Source organism: Mirounga leonina, unplaced genomic scaffold, assembly GCF_011800145.1.
Source record: "Mirounga leonina isolate KUSES-001 unplaced genomic scaffold, KU_Mleo_1.0 Mir_91, whole genome shotgun sequence".
In the NCBI taxonomy this organism is placed as follows: Eukaryota; Metazoa; Chordata; class Mammalia; order Carnivora; family Phocidae; genus Mirounga; species Mirounga leonina.
The window spans coordinates 20,077,293-20,102,350 of record NW_023270839.1 but is presented as its reverse complement, the minus strand read 5'-3'; the positions used below and the strand labels follow the sequence as shown (position 1 = coordinate 20,102,350).

Genomic DNA, 25,058 nt, shown 5'->3' with positions numbered 1-25,058 from the left:
TTTAAAGTTCATGTGGAAGACATAAAATTATCCAGAAAAAATTGTGGATCTCAAAAGAAAAATATCCAATATTAGTGAAGGTGTGAGTAAAAGTTCTGGTGGAAACAGAACTTGGGATGGTCTTTTTGGAAAGCAATTTGGCAATATCTAACACACACACACACAACACAAAACACCATTTATTTTCTGACCAAATAATTCTACTTCTAAGAATTTATCCTAATCTTATAGGATATGCACAAATACATTTCTTTTTTTTTTTTAAAGATTTTATTTATTTATTTGCGAGAGAGAGAATGAGAGACAGAGAGCATGAGAGGGAGGAGGGTCAGAGGGAGAAGCAGACCCCCCGCTGAGCAGGGAGCCCAATGCGGGACTCGATCCCGGGACTCCAGGATCATGACCTGAGCCGAAGGCAGTCGCTTAACCGACTGAGCCACCCAGGCGCCCCAAATACATTTCTTATAACATATAATAGCAAAAAATTGGAAACAACCTAAATGTCCATCAGTAGGCTACTGGCTAAATTAATTATATCTCAATCCAACTGAATATCTATGACTATAGCGAAAGACTTCTATGATATAGTGTTACTTCCAAAAAGTAACAAAATATATTGCTTAGAAAGACGGCATTTATGAACAAAGCATATTTTATTTATTTATAATTACGGGCTGGAAGTGGCAAAGGTCAGGGGAGAGAATTCTACTTTTACTTACCTTACATATTTTTCTGCAATTTGAAGATTTTACAACAAGCATGTAATACTTGATTGCTTTCTGAAATAAGTTTAATAAATTAAAATGTTAAATAATCAATAAATTTGGGCGCCTGGGTGGCTCAGTTGGTTAAGCGACTGCCTTCGGCTCAGGTCATGATCCTGGAGTCTCTGGATCGAGTCCCGCATTGGGCTCCCTGCTCGGCAGGGAGCCTGCTTCTCCCTCTGACCTTCCCCCCTCTCATGTGCTCTCTGTCTCTCTCATCCTCTCTGTCTCAGATATATAAATAAAATCTTTAAAAAAAACCCAATAAATTTATATAATTTACTTAATAATTTAATATAAATAATAAATTAATTATTTATAAAATAATTAAATAATTTTAAAAACTTGCAAAACAGGGGTGCCCAAGTGGCTCAGTCAGTTAAGTGTCTGCCTTAAGCTCTGGTCATGATCCCAGGGTCCTGGGATAGAGCCCTGCGTCAGGCTCCCTGCTCAGTGGGGAGTCTGCTTCTACCTCTCCCTCTCCCTGCCACCCCTGCTTGTGCTCCCTCTCTCTCAAATAATTAAATAAAATCTTAAAAAAAAACTGCAAAACAATTTTATTATTATGAATTGTGAGAGGAAGAACTTTTATGTTTAGACAATAGAATGACAGCCTAAAAGGACATTTTTCATAGCAGGCTGATAATAAATCTGACAAGTGGCTAGCTTTTTAAATATATTTTCAATCCCACTCTAGGGTCCTGATCTTATTTTGTGCTACATTCAAACCTCCCTCCAGACTGACCTTTAGCTAGCTGTGAGTAAATTTACTGACCCACTGGCTACAATATTAACCTCTGGAAATTTGAGATCCACCAAAAAGCACTATTTTTACACATTTAAAAAACTGTTGTTTCACTGATCCATGCCTAAGATACTACCATCAACAAAACCATGCCGTGCCAAATTCTACCTTCCTGGGCTAAGTTTGGTGTGGGTGGGAAGAAGCTATGGTGGGAGTGAGGAGCGGAAAGGCAACACATTGAGATAAGATCTTTTACATTTGTACTGTATTTCATCAAGTTAGAGCAGGGCCAGAACCAAGTCTCCTGTCTCCCAGAGAATTTTTTTCATGCCCCCAAAAGAAAAGGGAACTCAGAATAATAAAGACATGTGTTACTCTTTTTTTTATTAAGCACTTATCATGATCCAGGCACTGTGCTAAGTTTCTTAGATGGTTATTCTACTTAATCCTCACAACAACCCATGAGATATTATTATCCTCATTTTACCTAAGAATAAACAGATTAAAAAATAATAATCAGAAAACAATCCTATGGTACCCAAATCACAAATTTTGCTCCATTCTCTTTCTTCCTGAATCAGTTTTCTTAATCTGTTCTTTATCAAAAAAAGTAGTATTTCTAACAACATATCACCTAAATTTTACTTGTCATTAAATATTCACTTCTACAGCACTATATATATTTTTAAAGGTCCTACAATTCTTTTTGTTTTTCTTCTTCCTTGGCCCTCAATCAGCTCTGAGACATCTCAGAAAGCAGCACTTACTCCTCTCATTTTAGACGTGAAGATCCAAGGCCATTCCCATCAGAGGCAATTCCAAACACCTCAACACGCCACTAGACCCAATCACCTCACACTGAACTGACAACCCAGCTGCCAGTGTTACAGAGATAACAGAAGCCATCGGGCAAGAATTTTATTTCTCTCTGCCCTCACTTACACCTAAACTTACCTTTATCTGTATACTTTCTTCTCTCATTAAGTCAGAGAAAAAGGATTCATTCTTCTGTCCTCAACACTAATATGTGCCCTAGATCCCATTCCCTCCTAGCTATTTCAAGTCTTTACTCCACCAGTTAATCATCTCAATTTTCTGTTCCTTCAACCTCTCTCTCCATTGGCTAATTTCCCTCAGGGAACCAATATGCATGTACATTATTTGCTTCCACCTAAAAGCAAACAAACAAAAGCCTTTCTTGTATCCCATATTCCTCTTTACTGCCCTGTCTCTCCTTTCATTCTAAGCTAAGCTCCTTGAAGGCATAATTTAGACTGGCTGCCTCCATTTACTTTCTCCCATTCACTGAAACATGAATTCTGCCCTTACTGCTCCACAGAAATTGCTCTCCGTGAAGTCATTAAGAGCTCTTCAACACCAAATCTAAAGACACTTTTCAGTTATCAAACCTTTATCCTGACTCAAACCTCTGAGTTCCAGTATCCAAATCCAAATGGGCTAGACTCCTAAACTCCTGCTCTTAATCATTCTCCTAGACTGCTTCAAAGTAATCATACTTACAGTCATACTGATTTCCTTCTCCACCTCAGCCCCTGCAGTTAGTAACCAAATTCCAATCCATAAATGATAAATCTCCTAAATATCTCTGGAAGCAGTTTCCTACGGGTGATGACTTCCAAACACCCAACTCAGAAACTTAATGGTTATTTTAAACCCCCGACAAGACTCAGACCGTATCAGAGGGAATAATCACCTCTCTTCTGTGATTTCCCTCTTCCGTGGATATATTCAACACTACCCTAGAATCACAGACTTTTCGAAGTGGAGGGGAATGTCATTTTATAACCGAGAAACAGAGGCTGAGTGTTTTACTTATTGTCAGCTTTGCACAGAGCCCGGAATACAAGGGAACTGATAGTATGTATCTGTGGGGAAACATTTATCGGGCGAATCACAACCTCTGTGAAAGTTTCATTTTGCACCTGGCCTCAATGACTTGTTTTCAGATTTAAATGGGATCTCTTTTTAAACTATGAAAGCATTAAATAAATGAGTAAGTACTAGTAGTTAGCATCTGGGAAACGACCCCTTCTTCTCCTTGCCCACAAACCAACGTCAGTGGTTCTAACCCTACTTTGCCCCACCGGATTACTCAATGCTGACCCTGCAGTCCAAGGAGGTCTGGTTGTCAGTCCCCACACACTCACCCCTTAAAGATTTCTGTTAACAGCTGAGTCAACTATGAGGACTTAGCGAAATTCTCCCTTCAGACGGAAAGGCTTGTAGAAAAGGGACAACCGGAGCTTCCCTGACACAGTCCACGTGCCCACAATAAGCCGTAGGGGGTCAGTCTTCCGCGAAAACGCAGTCCCAGAAAATGCAAAAAAAGTCAATCACAGTCGAACTTTAGCACAAGCTACACCCTCCTCAATTCTGATTGGTGAGGTGCCCTCTTTGCGGAAGTGATGCTCACACACGCGGAAGGGGAGTCACGGAAGAGGGGTGCTTTTTCCGTACAGAAATCCCCGAGGTGGGTACTGCAGAACGAAAGAGGGCTCACCCCGGTGACGGACCGCCGCTCCTCTCCCTCACCCCGGCCATGGGCCCGCGGAGCCGCGAGCGTCGGGCGGGGGCAGTACAGAGCACCAACGACAGCAGCGCCCTCAGCAAGAGTTCCCTGGCCGCGCACGGGTACGTGCACGACCCCTTCACCGCGTTGCTCGTTCCGGGGACCGCGCGGCGCGCGCCGCTCATCCACCGCGGCTACTACGTCCGCGCACGCGCCGTGGGGCATTGCGTGCGTGCCTTTCTGGAACGGACGTGCGCGGCCCCCGGCGCTCCTCGCGCCCAGATCGTGTCGTTGGGAGCGGGTTCAGATTCGCTGTATTTTCGCTTGAAAGCTGCGGGCTGGCTGGCCGGTGCTGCAGTCTGGGAAGTAGATTTTCTGGACGTCGTCCGGCGCAAAGCGGAGAGGATTCAAGATACGCCGGAGCTGCGCGCGTTAACCGGGCCTTTCCAGAGTGGGGACCCTGCGTCAGCGATGTGCTTTGAGAGTGTGGACTACCGCCTCCTAGGCCTGGACCTGCGGCAGCTCCCGCGATTGGACCAGGCCCTGGCCGCCGCCGGCCTTAACGCGGCCGCGCCCACTCTGCTCCTGGCTGAGGCCGTGCTGACCTACCTTGAGCCGAGTGATGCCGCGGCCCTCATCGCCTGGGCAGCCCGGCGTTTTCCTGATGCCCTTTTCGTGATCTACGAGCAGATGAGGCCGCATGACGCCTTTGGCCAGGTCATGCAGCAGCATTTTCGGCAGCTCAGTTCTCCCCTGCACGGCCTAGACTGCTTTCCCGACGTGGAGGCCCAGCAGCACCGCTTCCTTCAGGCTGGCTGGACTGCCTGCTGTGCTGTGGACATGAATGAATTCTATCGCTGCTTTCTCTCCTCGGAAGAATGCCAGCGCATGGAGAATCTTGAACCTTTTGATGAGTTTGAGGAGTGGCATTTGAAGTGCGCCCACTATTTCATTCTGGCCGCTTCTAGAGGAGACACTCTCTCCCAAACTCTGGTGTTTCCACCCTCAGAGGCGTTTCCTCGAATAGATCCTGCTTCTCCATCAGGCGTCTTCCCTGCCAGTGTAGTCACTAATGACAGCAAGGGCCCAAACCTTAAGAGATATGGGCATGCCTCTGTCCTTTTGAGCCCAAGCATTATTCTTAGTGCAGGAGGATTTGGAGAGCAAGAGGGACGGCATTGCCGAGTGAGTAAGTTTCACTTGCTCTCAAGATATTGTGACTTTGAATGGAAAGGCAACCAAATATACAGTTGTGGGACTGGAACCCAGTGGGATGGACGCCTTTATCACACCATGACAAGACTTTCAGATACCGAGGTTTTGGTTCTGGGAGGAAGACTGTCCCCAGTAACTCCAGCCTTGGGGATTCTCCAACTTCGTGTCTCTAAGAGTAAGGATAATAGCACTGAGGACCTAAATGTGACAATAACAAAGGCCGGCCCAGAAGATTCCACGTTGTCATGTTGGCGGCATTCAACAACAGAAGTGTCCTTTGAGAATCAGAAATACTTGTTTGTGTATGGGGGTCGAAGTGTGGCAGAACCTGTACTAAGTGACTGGCATTTCCTACATGTGGGGACAATGGCTTGGGTCAGTATCCCAGTGGAGGGGGAAGTACCTGAAGGTCGGCATTCACACAGTGCCTGCAGCTGGCAAGGGGGAGTCCTTATTGCTGGAGGTCTGGGTGCTTCTGAGGAGCCACTGAGCTCTGTACTCTTTCTAAAATCAATCTCTTGTGGATTCCTCTGGGAATCAGTAGTCATCCAGCCTCCCATTACTCCAAGGTACTCACACACAGCTCATGTGCTCAATGGGAAGCTTCTGCTTGTTGGAGGGGTCTGGATTCATTCTTCCTCAGTTCCTGGAGTGACTGTAATTGATTTGACTACAGGATTGAGCTCTGAGTATCAGATTGACACAACATATGTGCCATGGCCATTAATGTTACACAATCATACCAGCATCCTCCTTCCTGAAGAGCAGCAGCTCCTGCTCCTTGGAGGTGGTGGGAACTGCTTTTCCTTTGGCACCTACTTCAATCCCTATACAGTGACGTTAGACCTTTCTTCCTTAAGTGCTGGACAGTAGGACTGAACTTTTGATATATTGAGGACCCACTAACGTAAACAATAAAGGTTTCCACAATAGGATTTGACTGTAGTTATAGACATTACTACTCCTTCCTTCTGCTTTTTCTTCTCATTAGCACTACTATCCAGTGCAGAAAGTGAAGGAGGTTGTTAAAACATACCAACATTCAGAGAGATGATACAAAAATAAAACATGATTATCTGAAGAGAATGGTTATACAGTCCTAGAGTAGGAATTGGGGAGCCTTTGGATCCCTGTGTGTCTAGTTTTTTGGTTTTCCTCATCTAAGTTTATCCATTTATTGAGTTACCAGATCTTTAGCCTAAGTCAATTGAAAAATTTCCCATTCTCGGGCTTTGAAAAAATTTAACACAGATCCTTGGTAAGAATACAAGGTTGATAACTCTGATTTCTCTTCAGAGTACATAAATCTTTTGCTTTTTACCAAAGATTTCCATGGAAAGATATTGAGTTTTTAGCCAATTTTTGAGGCCTTATTTCTATGAAGCTTCTTTTAAAAAAGAATATAAGGTTGACTATAGCTGAAGAAACATGGTTTGACCTCATGCTTCATGTCTGAAATCTGAAATGAACCCAGTTACCTTATCAGATATGGACATGAATAAACCCTGGGAAACAAAGGGCTTAACACCTAGGCATCTGGCAAGGCTATGGGTGGGCCGGATACTAAATAACTGGGAGGAATATGATCAGAAGGTGGAAAGGCTGCTCTGTATTTCTTGTTTCTAAATTCACCACAGACTACCTCCAACTTGCAGGAAGGATCAAAGCTGGATGTTGATGAAATGAGTGTTCTCAGCTATGTAGTAGTTAGTTCTAGAATTCTAACCTAGAAATGACTTAAAAGCCCAGGTTATACCTTCCATTATGCTACCTCTCAGATGGTGCCATCAACCATTATTATCTCATTAGCTTTGGTGGGGGGAGAGAAAAGGCGGGGGTGGGGGCGGGGATTGTCAAGAGAACGTGGATGTGTGCCAGACCTAAATTGGTAGTGCAGTGGTGCCTCTTCTCTTGAGTACTGCCTAGTGTGGTGCATTATGAGTAGTTGGGCTTGTTCTCTCCAGAGAAATTACCCACATTTTCTGTAAGTGATTACCAGATTAAGCATGCCCTCCACCTTTAACCCTATACATGCATCATACTCAGTTAAGGAATTATTCGCTTCTCAAGCTCTACTCATTAGAACACTTACAAGTTTTGTCAGCAGCATTTACTCTGTGCCTCTGGAGCAGCACTCAGTATGGACTAGTGCTGGATTCCAGTTTCATAATTAGAGATGTGGACCAGATTGAGAACTGAAGTTGGACAATGATTTTTGCTTCTCCAACTCACCGGAATATTTTTGTTCTAAAATTCTGGTATGGAGCCTGGTGCAGTTATGAGAGTTAATGAAAGACTTTTACCTCATTTAGTGATTGTACTTCTTTTTAGACCAGAAAAACTAGTTAAGGAAGGAAGACAATTTCTTATTTTGAATCTCTACTCTGTCAGGGTCTCAAAAACAGTGTATCATACCACTGAGGATATGAAAACAAAGTTAAGAACAACTCTTCTAGGATATGTTCTTCAAAGGCCAGTGCTGTCACTTCTTTGTGTGCTTTCTGGATTTTACCACCAACTGTCCATTTTTTATCTTTCTGCAAATTTAACCCTCCTTAGTGATGTTAGGAAGTTGACATGGAACAATAATGTTCCAGTAGTGCCCAGGCATTGTTTGGTCTTCTCTTTCTATGCTCTCAGACCTTGAAGTCCTGGTTTATTCTCTATGCATTTGTAATCCCAAACCCAATCTTAACAACTCATGCCTACTCTGGGGCCCATCTCACATGACATCTTTTGGAAAACACTCTCATATGACAGCCCCAAATGTAGCCAACTACTCTTTTCCTGTGGGAGAGACGCCTGTGCTCTTTGGAGAATCTGGTGAATAAGAGAACTAGTCACTAAGGTGAGTTCTTAATCATAGGGGCCATCCAGGGGCGCCTGGGTGGCTCAGTTGGTTAAGCAACTGCCTTCGGCTCAGGTCATGATCCCAGGGTCCTGGGATCGAGCCCCACATTGGGCTCCCTGCTCGGCGGGAAGCCTGCTTCTCCCTCTCCCACTCCCCCTGCTTGTGTTCCCTCTCTCGCTGTCTCTGTCAAATAAATAATAAAACCTTTAAAAAAAAAAATCATAGGGACCATCCAATAATGTCTAGTGTGACATTAAAACTAAACAGCTTTTTGACTGGAGTAATGAAGGGGATATAAAATAGCGTTAGACTGGCAAGGAAGGTCATGAGTCCTCGCTGATCATGTTTGGACTTGATGTTTAAAGAGAGAAGAAAAATATGTAGAGCAGAAATTATGAAATTTATAATCCGCCTCAGAGGAGACTGAGATTTCCTTGGATGTCAATAATTACGTAAACAAAAGATTTCTGTCATTCCACAGTTTATTTTTTTTATTTTTATTTTTTAAAGATTTTATTTATTTATTCATGAGAGACAGAGAGGGAGAGAGAGAGAAGCAGGTTCCCAAGGAGCAGGGAGCCCGATGTGGGACTCGATCCCAGGACCCTGGGATCATGACCTGAGCCGAAGGCAGATGTTTAACCATCTGAGCCACCCAGGCGCCCCGTCATTCCACAGTTTAAAGACTGTTCACTTATCTTTCTTGGTCAATGACATAAAGCACTTGGTTGGGAAGGGGCAGTTCCTTGACTAGGGGAAGGAACTGGGTCTATCTAGTTCACTTTGCTATCCCCAACATAGTAGATGCTTAATAAATACTTGTTGGTTGGAGGTCCAATTTGATACTCAAATAAATTATATTTGCATATTACTATTGTACATACCATGCACAAACGGATGTCAAAATTCATTTAATTAGTGTGTGTGGGGAGTATTAAAGTTTTAAAGACCTCCTATTTAAGAGTTTTTAAAATTCAACTGTTTTAACCTGGGTAAACGTGGTAGGCTCCCTGGTGTTACTCCTAGCTTTATAGATTACACTCAAACCTTCTCCCTGATTGCAATTTCCAGCTGATCTTCATGCCCTTTTGTTCAACAATGGACCATGGTTATCCCATATCCTTTGCAAATGAAGTGAGCTAACTTTGCCAAAAGGCTAATCTGAGGATGTAGGAACATGCAATTAAATGTGCTCATGAGCAGATACACACAGGATCTTACTAGGATGTGGTGATGCTTCGCTGGGCATGACTTGGTGTGTAACAAAGTTTAATACAGGGAGAGGAAAAACCTTGCCCTAATATTTATGCAAAAAGTCATTTGCCACCTAAATGGCAGTCTAAAGCTAGAAAATAAGTTGTAAATTTAGGATATTATACTACATTATGCTTTTCTCATTCCCTAGCCTTTGTCCACATTTTTAGGCTTTTCATTAGAGCCTCTCAACATCTGATTCCTATGTAGACTTTTACTATTTCAGAAAAAGTTAGTAAAGCAGATCTTCCTTATGTATGGATATACCAGCAACTTAAGCAATACTTAAGAGGAAAAAACCAACTTTGCCATCACCTTTCCTTCTCCCAAAGAGCTCAACTGAAAAGGCAGTTTAGACCTCAATCCACTGAATTTAAATTTGGACAATTGAGTTCAGCCAACAATTTTTTGGGGGGAGGGCAGGAGAGGCAGAAGGAGAGGGAGAGAGAGAATTTTAAGCAAGCTCCACACTCAGCCATGGAGCCCAACATGGGACTTGATTTCACAACCCTGAGACCATGACCTGAGCCGAAATCAGGAATCAGATGCCTAACTGAGCCACCCAGGGGCCGCCAGACAACAATTTTTATTTCCAGGGCACAACACATGGTAAATGTTCGATTATGTAACATGAAGGATGGATATATGTTTGATTCAGGCTAAAATTAGTAATAAATAGTGAGTTGTAATGTTAAGATCAGAGATTATCCCCAGAAAATCAAAATATATTGCAAAGTCATAGTAATTACTTTGATATTGGTGCCAGAATAGACAAATAGATAGAAGGAACAAAGAATCCCTGTATAGGGATGCCTGGGTGGCTCAGTTGGTTAAGTGTCTGCCTTCAACTCAGTTCATGATTCCAGGGTCCTGGGATTGAGCCCCATATTGGGCTCTCTGCTAAGTGGGGAGCCTGCTTCTCCTCTCTCTCTGCCTGCCACTCTGCCTGCTTGTGCTCTTTCTCTCTCTCTGTCAAGTTAATAAATAAAATCTTAAAAAAAAAAAAAGAATAGACTGTATAGTAAGGTCACATTCAGACCCATGATGAATGGCTGGACTCTTAAGTATATGTATGATTTGGGACTACTTGGCTAATCATTTGTGAAAAGTGATGTCAGCTCCCGACTTCTCACAAATCACAATCATAAATTCCAGATGGAGTAAAGACCAAACTTAAACTTAAAAAACAAAGCCAAACTAAATTATATGAGCATGATAACAAGTATAAAAGAGTATGTTTATAATGTTTATAATCTCAGGTGTAGGAAAGGCCTGAAAGGACACATACATGTAAACAAAATTTTTTTAAAAATCTGATAACTTAATTCATTTAAAACTTCAGGGCAATAAGAAAATAAATTCTTCCCTCTCCTCAGGATCAAGTCATAGCAATACTTTTGTTTTCCTTTTTTCATTCAGTCCCTAGAATTAAGATGCATGTGACTCACTCCTCTGTTTCTCAGTAATAGCTTCTGAAATAGGTTAACAATGAGAAATTTGCATAATGTAAAGTGGAGCTTTCAATTGACCATAACAACTCATTCATTCATTCATCCATTCAATATTTAGTGTTCTAAGCAGGATAGATCAGTGAACCAAATAATCCCTTATGGAATTTGCAGCCTAGCAGGGGGAGACAAGAAACTAAACAACAAATATAATAAATACATTACATATTATATTAGAAGTGATAAGGACTGTGGAAAAAAGAAAAAGGATAAGGAGTATCAGGAGTGCATGGGGTTAGGGGTAAAAGGTTAAAATAACCAAAAAGGGTGGAACAGGGTCACTCTCACGGAGCCATGAAATTTGAGAAGGTAATAGAGTTAGCTAAGAAGATAATTAAGGAAAAAATATTTTAGGCAGAGGGACTAGCCAGAGCAAAACTGCTAAAGAAATTCACTGTAAGAACTTAGCTTTGATCTGGGTGAAAAAGAGAGTTGTGTAGGGTTTTGGGTGATACTATTTGACTCACTTTTTTTTTTTTAAGATAGAGCATATGAATGGGGGAGGGGCAGAGGGGAAGGGAGGTGCAGAGGGAGAGAATCTCAGGCAGACTCCCTGCCAAGCACAGAGCCCAACATGGGGCTCGATTTCAGGACCCTGAGATCATGACCTGGGCCGAAATCAAGAGTCAGGTACCCAACCGACTGAGCCACCCAGGGGCCCCTATTTGACTCACATTTTTAAAGGGTCTATTTGAACACTGTAAGAGGAATAGCTTGTAGGAGGTCAAGAGTAAGAGCGGGGAGACTTGGAAAGCTGTTGGAGTAATAAAGATAAAAGATGATGTGAATTCAACTGGAATGGTGAAAAATGGTGGGACTGGGTGTATATTCTGAAGGAAGAGCTAACAAAATTACCTAATGGACTGGGTATGGAATATGATGAAAAGGGAGGAATGAAGGATGGGCTCTAAGACTTCAGTCCTAAGGAACTGGAAAGTTGGAGTTGCCATCACCAAGAGGCAGTGCAAATTTGTGGGGGCGGTCGGCGGGGGTAAATCAGGAGTTCAGGTTGGATATGTTAACTTTGCGATGTCAGTTAGACATCCAAATGGAGAGTCACTTCCTCAAATATTTATTTTATAACCTCTCTCCTCATCCTCTACATTAATTCACTTTTCCCTTTGCCTTCTGTAAATAACCATACCAAACGTAGGAATGGGACTGGCAAATAAAAATGGCTGAACTGGAAACACAAGAAGCTTGAAGAATAAGAGGGGCAAATCCTCTGTGAGATGGCCCATGCCTGGCTGCTCCTGGCTCCCAGAGCCCTTCTCAGAGCCACTTTCATTTAGATCCACTGTCTTGTTTTTTTTTCTGATTTTAACTTCTTTCTCTATTAATATTTACTATGCATACTGTGTAATTCTCCATTAGTAAATTTTTCATAAAGCCAGACTCTGATATTCCCTATGTCACAAGCCTCATCCCCTGCTATACCTTCTGCTCTTACTTGAGATCCCAGTTATATGGAACTATACCTAGGTCCCCAAGTACCTCCATTCCTTTACTTACAGTTTTCTCCCTGTGGGACTCTTGATGCTGCTCTTACCTTACTCTTAACCTTGTGTATACAACTCCTACTTGACTTTCAAAGCTTATCTTTTTTTTTTTTTTTAAAGATTTATTTGTTTATTTGAGAGAGAGAGAGAGCACGAGTGGAAGGCAGGGGCAGAGGGAGAGGGAAAAAGTCTCAAACAGACTCCACACTGAGCACGGGGCCGGAAGTGGGGCTTGATCCCATGACCCTGAAATCATGACCTGAGCTGAAACCCAGAGTGGAATGTTTAACTGACTGTACCACCCAAGCGCTGCTCAAAGCTTATCTTTGAAAAGCATTCCATGATTCTAATACCCCTACCCTTTCAGGCTGGGTTGGGTTACCCTTCTGTATTGCAATTCACCTTGTAAATATCCTCCATATTGCACTTACCATATTATCTTGTAATCTGTTTTCTAGTCTGTCTTCTCACTGCAGATTTAACTCCTTGAGGACAGGGGTAGTATCTTATTCATCACTGTATTCTCAGCACCTGAAACTATAAACACTGAAACTGAACAAGGATCTCTCATTGTGGGTGTTTAACTTCTTAGAGCCAGTAATTTCTCATACCCTTTCAATATAATAAATCTTATGCCATTGGCTTCCTGAGGAAGAATAGAGAAGCATCAGTGAAGAATAATACAATGACACAAAAAAACCCCCACAAACTCCTGTCATGCAAGCCTGTGCCCTTGGTCATAAACTCAGAAAGAATCATCCAGAGCCTTTAGAACACAGCTGTGATTATACACAGCTGCTTTCAGGAACCCCATTCTTAGTCCTACTACTTCCTCCATCTCCCACTCACACATCTGGTGGGTAGTAAAAAAGACAAGTAATCACAGAGATAGTGAATTTTTTATATTATTTTGTAGAAGATCAGTATATTAACCACATTTTAACTATTAAGAAGATCCACTCGGTAGTGACTTGTACCTGCAACTTACCCTCTAGCCCAATATACTTTGAATTTTTCAGTTTGGGTTAAGACTCACCTATGGCCACTTTTGGTTTGAGCTAATCACCTGGACTCATGCTAGTGTCGATTCAGCTAGAACACAGTATAGCCTGTGGCTCTCTATCCTGCTATGTGTTAGCCAACAGTTCATTTTAAAACACTTATTGTCATTTATTGTATAAGACATATATGCTCATTATAGAAATATTTTAAAAAGCAAAATCTGTTATATTTAAACATTTCTAAGACTTGCCAACCATGCTATGGTTGCAGTTTGCCTTTTTACAAGTTCTGAATAAAAATTCCTTTCACCACCACAAAGAAAGTTAATCTCAGGGGGATAAAATCAAGTTGTTCATAGTTCTTGTGCATGTCTTATTCAGCTGGTGTCTACATGACAATTTCTCAGCTGATGAATTCCTCTTTTTTTTTATTTTAAAGATTTTTATTTATTTATTAGAGAGAGAGAGTACAAGTAGGCAGAGAGGCAGGCAGAGGGAGAGGGAGAAGCAGTCTCCCTACCGAGCAGGGAGCCCAATGCGGGACTCAATCCCAGGACCCAGGGATCATGACCTGAGCCGAAGGCAGCCGCTTAACCGACTGAGCCACCCAGGCACCCCTGAATTCCTCTTTGATAAGTGATTGTCTTCTCTTGCCTACATCTGATAAGAATAACGTCAAGTCCCTAAGGTTACTAAGATGATGAAATTAAGAGATATAATAATATTTTCCTTTTTTTAAAAAAGTAAGCTTTATGCCCAGTTACTACTCTACACCTGGACAGACGCTGAGCAGGGTGAATTCTTGAGGGCCTTGGAATCCCAGAGTCCTGAGATCAAGAGTTGCATGTTCTACCAACTGAGCCAGCCAGGTGTCCCATATTATATTATTCATACCATTTTTTTTTACAAGAGAAGAAATATGGTCTGCAAAATCAGATCTGGGAAGACCTGAGGAAAAAAGAGCACACAAGTGAAGAACAAAATTCTGCTACTCTAGATAGAAGGGAAGTAAAATATAAACCTGAGGAGGACAGCAAACGTGTAGTCATTGGCAACATGAATTAATGTTCACTCATCCTGAAGAAGTAACTAGACAGAACTGTGACAAAAGTTCATGCTGGACAACTAACCAATGGCAGTTGTATAGTTTAAGTTTGTGGGATTGGAATCAGACAGACTTGGGTTTGAATTCTGATTTTGCTCCTTACTATCATGTGACCTTAGGTAATTGCTTAACTTTTTTAAACCTCAGTTCCCATATCTATAAAATGGGTATAATTGGTATAATAATGGTACTCACATCATAAGTTGATGAAAGAATTTTATAAGACAATGTAAATAGAGCATATTAGCATGGTGTGAGGTGTACACTAAGGACTCAATAAATGTTAGCCCAGGACATGACAAAAGTGGAGAGGGGTAGTCTTGATGACCTCCCCTGAGTAGTTTGTCACTAGTGTTTAACCAGTCAGTCCAATATTTAATGACTATTTATTTAATACTGTGCTAGGTCTTATGGGGTGACACAATTAAAAAAAAAATTAATTCCCATGAAACAATTGGAGAACAATTAGTATGGACAATGTAATGCTCAGAAACAGAATATCTTAGAGAAATCAGATAAAGAGTTTGAGAGATCTACATAGATATTCTTGAAAAAATGGGTTTTGACTGGAGTGGGAAGGAGTAGAGAAAGAATGCCTCAAGGATAATGTGAAATAAATGCCTTGCATGGAAAGGATGGATAGAGTATGGTTGAACAGAGGCAAGAAGCAAGTCTTTTCAGGTACAGTTGAGATACACAGTTGAGACAGCATGACTTTGGAATACCTTCCAACATATTATCCCTGCTTGTTGATTCCTATTTGGTTCCCTTAGGTCATTTAGCCCTTAACACTAGGCCATGAGGCTGGAGTACAAAATAAGAAAATATGACATAAGAGAAGGACCTTCTAGATGGAAAGGGAGATGAAAAACTTTTGGTCCTGGAAGGGAGAGAAAAGAAGGAGAGAGTATGGCAAGACTTGAGGTATGAGTTATCTTCCCACTCTCCCAACTCTACCTTGGGGTCAAAACAGAGGAGAGGAGGAATCAAGGATGGTAGAATCATCTAGATGGACTTAGGCAACTCCCAATGCAGGGAGTTTCTTCTCAGTTCTCAAGGCAAGGCCTGGGAAAAATCATAAACCTCTCAGAGAAACTCCATATTCAACATGGCACCAGAGCAATATGGGGCCATAGGTAGTTTAGAAATTGCTAAGGAGTATGAAGGTCTGAAATAGCACCATCATTTCCCATAGCTGGTGTGTGGTATTTAATGAAAGCAGAAGCTCCTTTAAACCAGCACAACACAAACGTACTGAAATATCCAGCAGACTGGCAGAGGCCTGGGGTCAGGCTATGTGAAGCTGCAGGGGAAGGACCATGGATTTCAGTGGAGGAAAGGAGGGGTCCAGCATGAGCTTTGGAGAGCAAGGTGGGACCATCTGAACCTCAGAAAACCAACATAGGACACAGCAGGACCAGACACAGGATATCCAAAATCAGAGGGGAGCCAAAGTTCTGTGCCCTGCTCCTATGAGGATATGTAAGCTCCCCCTACACTCAGAAGCCATCTTGGAAAGAAATCAGGGAGAGAGAGGTCTTGAGAGTGAAGAAATAGCCTGAACAGGGAGTTTACACTTTGAAATGACTAAAATGACACAGTTACCTTAGGTTACACAGTCAGGCAATGGTGGAGCCCCAGAGTTTATGCCTTCAGTTACTACTCTACACCTGGACAGACGCTGAGCAGGGTGAATTCTTGAGGGCCTTGGAAGCTTCCCAGAGAAGTTGGATTGGAAGCCATAGGTATTGGTATTAGGAAGTGGATTCTGAGCTGGAGAGCTATGTGGTATTTAAGGAAGACAACTCTGGCAGAGCCCTACAGGACAGGGAGGAGAGGGAAATCTGGAAGCAGAGTAAAATAAGACATCAATATCTGTAACCCAGGCCAAAGTGATAAGAGCTTAAAATAGAGCAGTTACAATAAAAATAGAGAGGAAGGAACACATTCTGGACTATTTGCAATAATAATAAAACTAGGGGCGCCTGGGTGGCTCAGTCGTTAAGCGTCTGCCTTCGGCTCAGGTCATGATCCCAGGGTTCTGGGATCGAGCCCCGCATCGGACTCCCTGCTCGGCGGGAAGCCTGCTTCTCCCTCTCCCACTCCCCCTGCTTGTGTTCCCTCTCTCGCTGTCTCTCTCTCTGTCAAATAAATAAAATCTTTAAAAAAATAATAAAACTAGTAGCAGAACAAGTACTTACTATATGCTGGCACTGTGCTGAACATTATCTCATTTAATTATCACAGCAACTCTATGAAGAATTAACTATTACTTTTCCTATTTTAAAGATGAGAAAATGGAAGTAAAGTAAGATTAACAGGCCTCATGCCACACAGCTGAATGTGGTAAAGCCAGGCATCACACCAGGATGGGTCTAATGATGGAGCCCAGATTCTTAGCCAGTCTACTTGACCATGATGTGGCAACATGACCAAGTGGCTCCTGACAACAGGAAAAGGTGGTGGAAGAATCAGAGATCCCACTGAGAACTCTAGGTTTGGAGATTAAAATGGTAACTCTATTGAAAGAAATGTGTAGTTGGGAAAGAGAGGAAGTTTAAAGGGGGGAATGAATTTTGTTTCAAGTGTGTTGAGTATGTCAATATGGTATACATAGATCAATTTCCCCAGGGCTAAGATGGGATTTAATGGGACACAAGTGAGTTTTTAGGCCCAATCTATAAATTAAAGGTGTTAGTTTTAATGGGGAGGAGATAGAAAAGCCAATTTTCAAATTTAAAGACACACATTATTTTTGTTAACTTGATCCTCTGTGTTGCATTTACATGGTGATAAGTAATTTTTTAAAAGATTTTATTTATTTCTTTGACAGAGAGAGAGACAGCGAGAGAGGGAGCACAAGCAGGGGGAGTGGGAGAGGGAGAAGCAGGCTTCCTGCCAAGCAGGGAGCCTGATGCAGGACTCGATCCCAGGACCCTGAGATCATGACCCGAGCTGAAGGCAGACACTTAACTGACTGAGCCACTCAGGTGCCCCATACATGACAATAAATAATTTTTTTTAACAAGTAACATATTTCCACTCCCTGACGTCAGGGACATTCACTCAGTCAAGTGACAGGTGAATTTGAAAAATCTAGAGAACATAAGTTATCATCGTTGTTCTGCATTCTGCAGAAAACCTTGGTAACTTGAGTCCCTTGCAAGGCTCAGCTATTTCCAGATGCTGGACCCCGCCTGTGGTTACTCAACAAACACCTTCACCCTTATTTATTATATCAAATAAGTTGTCAACAACCCATAGTCCTGCCTTCTTCATTACCAAAAAGTCTGAGTCAATTGCTGAGGTAATCACCATAGGTAACTACACTAGGACGGTGGCCAAACTACCCAGAAATGGAATGAAATGGACTATTGGGCAGTGAAGTACATTACCGACTGGTCAATCTCTGTAGACAGGGGCTCTTTCAGCAAAAATAAGGAAGGCAAGAAAAGAGAAGGGCCCAACTTGAGCAGACATAGGCTTTTTAAATAGTCATAATTGCTTCTGTTTATTGAGCACTGACTGTGCCCAGAAGTGAGCCAAGCGCTTTCAAGAATTATCTCCTGTAATCCTCACAACCCTGTAAAGAGGTACTATTAACATGTCCCCTTTGAAGATGAGGAAACTGAGGCTTAGGGAAGGGATATAATGTATTCATGGACACAGGCTAATCATAGGGACAGGATTCAAACTCAGGTTTGAGAATCCCATAGTAATCCAGTCTCAAGATAGCTCCAAGGCTTGGACTGAATCCCACACCACTGCACTAATCTGCCTTGTAAGAACAACCACCATGACAAAATGCCTTTGACATTTTACAGACCCAAACTGGAATAGTCAAGTTGGCATCAAGGGAAGTACCTCTGAGAATGCACTGCTGGTCGGACTGGCCATACAGTCAGCATCAGCCCTGCCCCTGGAATGCCAAAACTCCCTCCATGCATTGTCAGCCCAGCAACCTGAAACCCATTTCTGTTGACTTTGAGACCTAAACCTTACATAACCCTTCACTGTCTCTACTTCTTTTACAGGCCCATGATTTCATGCCATGATAAAGTCAAATAACCCAGGCATTGGTTTCTATTGCAGCAGCTGAACACACACCATCAAGGGAAATCATTGTCCTTTTGTCCAGATCAAACAACCAAGCATGAAACTATGATGCAAATGTATGGCATTTCCCTGGGGCTGATGTAATAAAGTTAGCTGCCCCAGGTGCCCAGTCCCTGTATTGTAACTTGGATGGCCAAGTTTTGGGACTAGTGCTAGAGGGTGAGTTAACCTGGAAGTCATTCCCTCATCCAGAAATGTTGCTACTGTTCTATCAAGTTCCTTAGAAACCAGACTGCTTTTAGCTCCTGGTTTCATATCTATAGACTTATTTGCTATAGGTCAAAAGTTGAGAGTAGGCACTGACTTCCAGATCCTGGGATAACTACCCCCAAGGAAGAAACGATGTCTATCCTGATATTAGACCTATTAGACCCTCTGGGAGGCATCTTCCTTACCCCTTCTTGAGAGAATAAGTGTCATTTTCAAGGGACTGTGAGTAATTCTCTGGGCTAGGGCTGACGGAAACAGCCACTGTTTTGAATTTTGGAACTTAGATTAATGGTTACACTCAGCACTTCATCTGCCCCAGTCCTGAGGTTTTGTTCAAATCACAGGACACATTGGCTCATTCTTAAAAACTGTCCAAATGTTCTCTTTTTGAGAACATATTGATGCTATATTTACAAGGAAATGGGGCCTCCCATTTTCCTCCCTCTAATGTAAATCTTGAGTTTCTGCCTTCACAGAAACTCCATTTTATTGATTCATTTGTAGTTATTTATGGGGTCATAAATAATGGGCTGCAAAAAAAGATGGAGGCACAAGAGAAGGAGACCAAGATCTCTGTAAAGCAGCAAAACTCTTACCTGACCCAAGTCAACACTTCTCAAGAGATGAAGCCATCTCTCATTCAGGGCTTCTGGTGAAAGTAGAATAGCTAAGCCACGTAGTCGTCCTTAAATTCCGGCCTGGCCCATTGCCTTGGTACAGGATTTTGTCAGCCAAAGTTAGAGAAGAGCCATAGCTTGCCTTAATGATTTTTGCCCAAAGTCTGTCCCAGCCAATGACAATCCAAACTAGAATAATCATTTACATCACCACAAACTGATGCAGAATGATCTTAACCTGATTTCCTGTCAGGTTCTGAATAAACCTTCTATCATCTATCACCTAGAGATGACTCTTCCTCTGGTTTAAACTGTTTTTCAGGAAGTTGCTTGAGCTCATTCCACATGTGAGTTGAACCTTCCCAGAACAGGCAGGGAATTTTCAGGCACAGGTGGAGTCCTAGGTCCTGCAACAGGGTTTTAGGTGCTATGGAATTATTGAATGCAAACCAAGGAAGGGTTCTCCTTATCTCTTTGTTCAAAAGACCAGAGGGGGCTTCAGGCCATGGCTAAAACCCAGTCACAGAAACTCAGTGTGGACTGTACTCAGTCAACTAGAGAATATTCAGCAAGTAAAGAAAAGATCAGAATGACATACTCTTTGTAGAGAAATAGTACATGCCCTTTTAGTAGAAGTGGAAAAGGCAAGACCCTTCTGGGCAGGCACAGGGTGTATGGGAAGGGAACACAGTTTAGAACCTGGATTCACCACTGGATGACATGAGGGAAATCACATAATCTCTTTGGGACACAGTTTTCTCATCTGTAAAATGGGTTTGATAGTACCTACCTCACAAGGAGTATAAAGATCAAATGAAGCAGGTGTTTTGTATGGTACTTGGCAAGTAGGACACACTCAAAACAAATGTTGGTTTCCATCTCCTATTCTGCTTCCTAAAGTTCACATTAATCCCAGATCATTCTGGGTTCTACCACCCTCAGACCTGGGCAAGTGAGAGGGCCCTGCACTTTGGAGAGCTTTCATCAAAGTTTTCTAAATCCCTCTCTGGTGATTGATGGCAGTGTTGTCCAGCTTGGACCTGGTCCCATATGGGCCCCAAACTCTGTTTTTGACTCTTTCAGGCACTCTAACTCTCCATACCTTTCCCTCTCCAACATGGGGTTAACCAAATACCCTGAGGAGCTCTAGGACTCACATCTATGGGGTTGTCCCTGGGCACTGTGGCCAGGATCAGGTTTCTGGAAGATGGCCTGGTGAACAGATTACTCCAATTGGCCAATGCGATATTTCCTTGAGGGATCCTGCAAGACTGAGCTGCCAGAATGGTGTTGACATGCTGACTTTGGGTGATTCCAATTTTTATTTAGATAAGGACCCTGCAAAAAATATTTGCTCGGGGGCTCTGCAAACTATAAGGGTGGCCCTGCTTTTAGGAACCCAGAAATACTTGTCCCCACAGGTGGTTGGACTTATGTGGGATTTAGTAACATAGTAATTATATATATGCTAACTTTCAAAATTATCAAATGTTTGGGCTCTAAAAAGGGCAGCAATTTAAAACGTTGCTTTTAAGTTAAAATTCTAATATCATTCTCATTTCCCTCCCCTTTCTACCAAGGTCCTGTCTCTCTCACAGTCACCAAATCCAGTCAGTTCTAATTCTGCATGTCTCTAACAGGTAGCCCCTTCTTTCTGTCCCTGTTGCCTTAGTCCAGATCTCCAAGGTGCCCCTTTCCCCCTGGACTATTGCAATGGCCTCACAGCTTCCAGATTCTTCCCACATCATTCAGTCTCCCACACTGACTGGGAAGGAGGAAAAGCCAGTATAAAAATGGGTTACCGGGCGCCTGGGTGGCTCAGTTGGTTAAGCAACTGCCTTCGGCTCAGGTCATGATCCTGGAGTCCTGGGATTGAGTCCCACATCGGGCTCCCTGCCCAGCAGGGAGTCTGCTTCTCCCGCTCCCGCTCCCCCCTCTTGTGCTCTCTCTCTCTCAAATAAAATAAAATCTTAAAAAAAAAAAAAGGGTTACCATCCATAGCAGCACTATTCACAATAGCCAAAAGGCAGAAACAACCTAAATGTACATCAACTGATGAACAGATAAACAAAATGTGGTATATCCATATCCAATATTATTCAGCCATAAAAAAGAAGTATTGATTCATGCTTCAACATGGATGAATCTCAAAAACATATGCTAAATAAAATAATCCAGCTAGGAAAGGGTACATATTATGTGATTCCATTTACATGAAATATCCAAAATAGGCAGCTTCATAGAGACAGAAAACAGATCAGTGGTTGGCAGGAGTTGGGGTAGGGAGGAGTGGAGAGTGATGGCTTACTAGGTATGGAGTTTCTTTTTGGGGTGATGAGAGTGTTCTGGAGCTAGATAGTGGTGATTGTTGCATAATGGAATGTACTAGATGCTCCTGAATTTTACACTGTAAAATTGTTAAAATGGTAAATTTTATATGTTAACACAATAAAAAAATACGTGTTATCAAGCTGGTCACTGTTATGAGCATCCAGGGCTCAGCCCTGCTAGGACCCTTTGGAAAGCCAAAAAGAATGTACCTCAGAATTTTCCACTCTGAAGGAGAGCAGAGGGAGCATTTATCTACCAGATCCTTTCTCCATGGTCAAGGATTACCCCTCAGGGTATTAACTTTCTTTCCCTTTTAGGTTTGCATATGTGTGAGCACACAGCAGGTCAGAGAAGTGCTGGGGCAGAGGGTGAGAGATTCCTGTTGGAGTTGAGACACAGTGCTATTGGGTCACACCAGACTGTTGCAGAAATAGCTGGAGTTAGAGACGGGCCAAGTGGATGTGAGGTGGGGCACGGGATGTGTCCAGTACACCCTCAGTTTGAATGCATGCTCATTGAAGTAGAAAATAGATGCGGAGGAGGGAGAAACAGGAAAGAGGTCTGGTGGATTCTTGTCACTCCTGATCTTCACTTGGGCTTCAGAGTGTTGTCATCCCATCTCTCTACAGCCTCACTTCTCCCTCTCTACCACAATCACCTATTGTTCAAGGTTGCCTGCTCAATTTCTTCAGCAGGAATCTTTCTTCCATGGCAAAGGAAGATCTCTACTTTCTCTCCAGGATTCAGTCTCCTTCTGCCCTCATCATTCTCCCCAAACTAGTTTAGAATCCATGGTTCATACTTTTAGTCACTTTCTCAAGCAGTTCTAGACTCTTGCTCCTTAGCACTTTCATACCATTTGTCTGATCAAGTCCCAACTCCCCAGTGAAATCAAATCCCAGGGTTCTCCATGGTTACATCCTGGGATAAGCCCCACTGGAGAATGACAGGGCAGATCACTGTGGTAGAAATTAGCAGCTCCATACTCTAAGGTATATTCTTTAATAATAGGATCCTGATGTTTACTTGGACACATTGCTGCCAGGGATAAAAGACTGCATTTCCCAGCTGCTCTTATATATGGTCTTCTGACTGCATTTCAGTAAATGAGGAAGGATATAGGGTGGTTGCTGCAAGAAAGCTTAAGAGAGTTGATTCAGCAGGAAGAGCCACCCCCTCCCCCTTCTGCCTTCTAGTGCAACTCCTGTGGCCATCTTGAACCATGAGGGGACCTTTGGGATGGAAGCCACAAGCCAAGATGGTGAAGCAAAAAGTAGTTTTTTTAACTAGAGAGTACAAACTAAGGGTTAGCAGAGGAGAGGTATGTGGGGGGATGGGGGAAATAGGTGATGGGGATTAAGGAGTGCACTAGCGATGAGCACCAGGTGATGGATGGAAGTGTTAAAATACCATACTGCATACCTGAAACTAATATTACACTGTATATTAACTGGAATTTAAATAAAAACTTTTAAAAAAGTCGTAGTTTTGATCGCTGATGAAATCATATACCAGCCCTAGACTTACCTCCATAATTCCTTTATATGAAAGAGAAATAAAAAAATTTAAAAAGAGAGAGAAATAAACTGATTTTTGAAGACATTATTATTTTGGTTGGTTTTGTTTCCTGTTATATGCAGCTGAACTTAATCCTAATTAATATAATCACCAACCTCAGAAGGGCCTGAAATACTACTTAACAACCCTGTCATCTTTTTCATGCTCGAATTCTCCTCTGTGGCTCATCAAACCATCACCACTCTCCTCAAGTATCTGACTTTCCACCTCCTACCTCATAGTCAGCAGATGACTGGGCCTCCTGCTTCACTGGCAAAACAGACTTCTAGGGGGTGCCTGGGTGGCTCAGTTGGTTAAGCGACTGCCTTTGGCTCAGGTCATGATCCTGAAGTCCCGGGATCGAGTCCCACATCGGGCTCCCCGCTCATTGGGGGGGGGGGGTCTGCTTCTCCCTCTGACCCTCTTCCCTGCTCATGCTCTCTATCATTCTCTCTCTCTCTAATAAATAAATAAAAATCTTAAAAAAACAAAAACAGACTTCTATTTTCCGATCAGAAATCCCTCAAATTCCTGCCACAAACTTGTTTTCCTGCTTTCACTCCCTCACCTCCCTCACTTCCTCCTGCTACCATAGAGACGGTTTCGCTCCTGCAGGTGAGGCGAGTCTCTCCATCTGGGGTCTGGGTCCCGTTCCTCACATCTTTTCAAAAGTTTTATTCTCTCAGTTATTCTAGAGACCATAAAATGATGTTTGTGGCCCACAGATGTATCCTGTGTTGGGCTTATGTAGGTTTTTTTTCCCTTTTATTTTTATTTTACTTACAATAAAGAAATATGAAAGGTAAAATCCATCCTTTTTAGTGTATAATTCCACGAGTTTTGACCAACACATACATTTGTAGGCATACTAGCATCACAATCAAGAACAGTGCCCTCACCTCCCAGAATCCCCTGTGCCTCAGGCAAATACTCCGAATGAGCCTGTACTCTCCAGTCTCTGCAGTTCCTGCACTCTATTTTCTACATCCCATTGCCTCATGCATTTAGGTTATCTAGCTAGACCCTTGGACATTTGAGTTTGAAATCCCTGAATTATTGCTCCTCTTTCCTAATCCCTTCCTACTCAGTCTTTCCTATCAATATCTGATCATGCTCAGTTCTTCTCCATTAAGGAAAAGCTCTCCTTTGACCTCTCCAGATGCTACCCTTCCCTCACCACCAAACGTCTTAAAAGAGTTATTATTTGGGGACCCTGTGGTCAAATTCCCCCTTATAGGCCCAAAGTTCTCCTGGTACTCACCATTTGAGTACGAAGTTTTTTCTATTTCTTTGGAAAAAACAAAAAAATAGAAGCAAGTTTTGCTACATCTTTCTCAAATGGCAAATTTCTGATGTTGCCCCAAATGCAACATGTAACACTGCTTCAGAATTTTGGTAAGAAACTTTTACCCAAATCATTCTGACTGGCTCTTTCATGTTAAAATTACAAATAGTGCAAGACCTACCCATTGCTGTGGGCTCAAGTGAGGGAATATGTTTAGATACAATGTTATATCTACAAATAAATCTGCTTTCACTGTGTCTTTGAAGAAAGCACCCATTATGAGAAACCCCGTGTGTCTTTTCTCCCATAAAGTAAGGGACCCAGATTGACTTAGATATTCTGAAAAGAAGAGAAAAAGAAAACAAATACCCAACCTTGCCATCTCATCCACAGAGGGTTGAAACAAAGTAGGTAATATCTATATCTATATCTATATCTATATCTATATCTATATCTATATCTATATCTAT

General features: G+C 42.4%; 1 protein-coding gene and 1 pseudogene across 8 annotated transcripts in view; one reads left to right on the top strand and one right to left on the bottom strand.

Moving 5' to 3' along the window:
* The window catches only part of ADAL (adenosine deaminase like), an 86,234-nt gene that overhangs the window by 38,617 nt on the left and 22,559 nt on the right, over positions 1 to 25,058 (bottom strand). For 2 of the 8 annotated variants that reach the window (XM_034994116.1, XM_034994115.1), the window contains one exon: positions 12,798 to 12,903. The exons of 1 other annotated variant lie outside the window; for it this stretch is intronic. In XM_034994116.1, coding sequence (XP_034850007.1) covers positions 12,798 to 12,800 — 3 coding nt within the window. In that variant the 5' untranslated portion in view covers positions 12,801 to 12,903. Of the gene's footprint in view, positions 1 to 3,677; positions 4,389 to 12,797; positions 12,904 to 25,058 lie in introns of those variants that run through there. 5 more of the 8 variants (XM_034994114.1, XM_034994117.1, XM_034994113.1 and 2 more) reach the window with 3 other exon arrangements.
* LOC118003816 lies at positions 6,531 to 6,639 on the top strand (annotated as a pseudogene).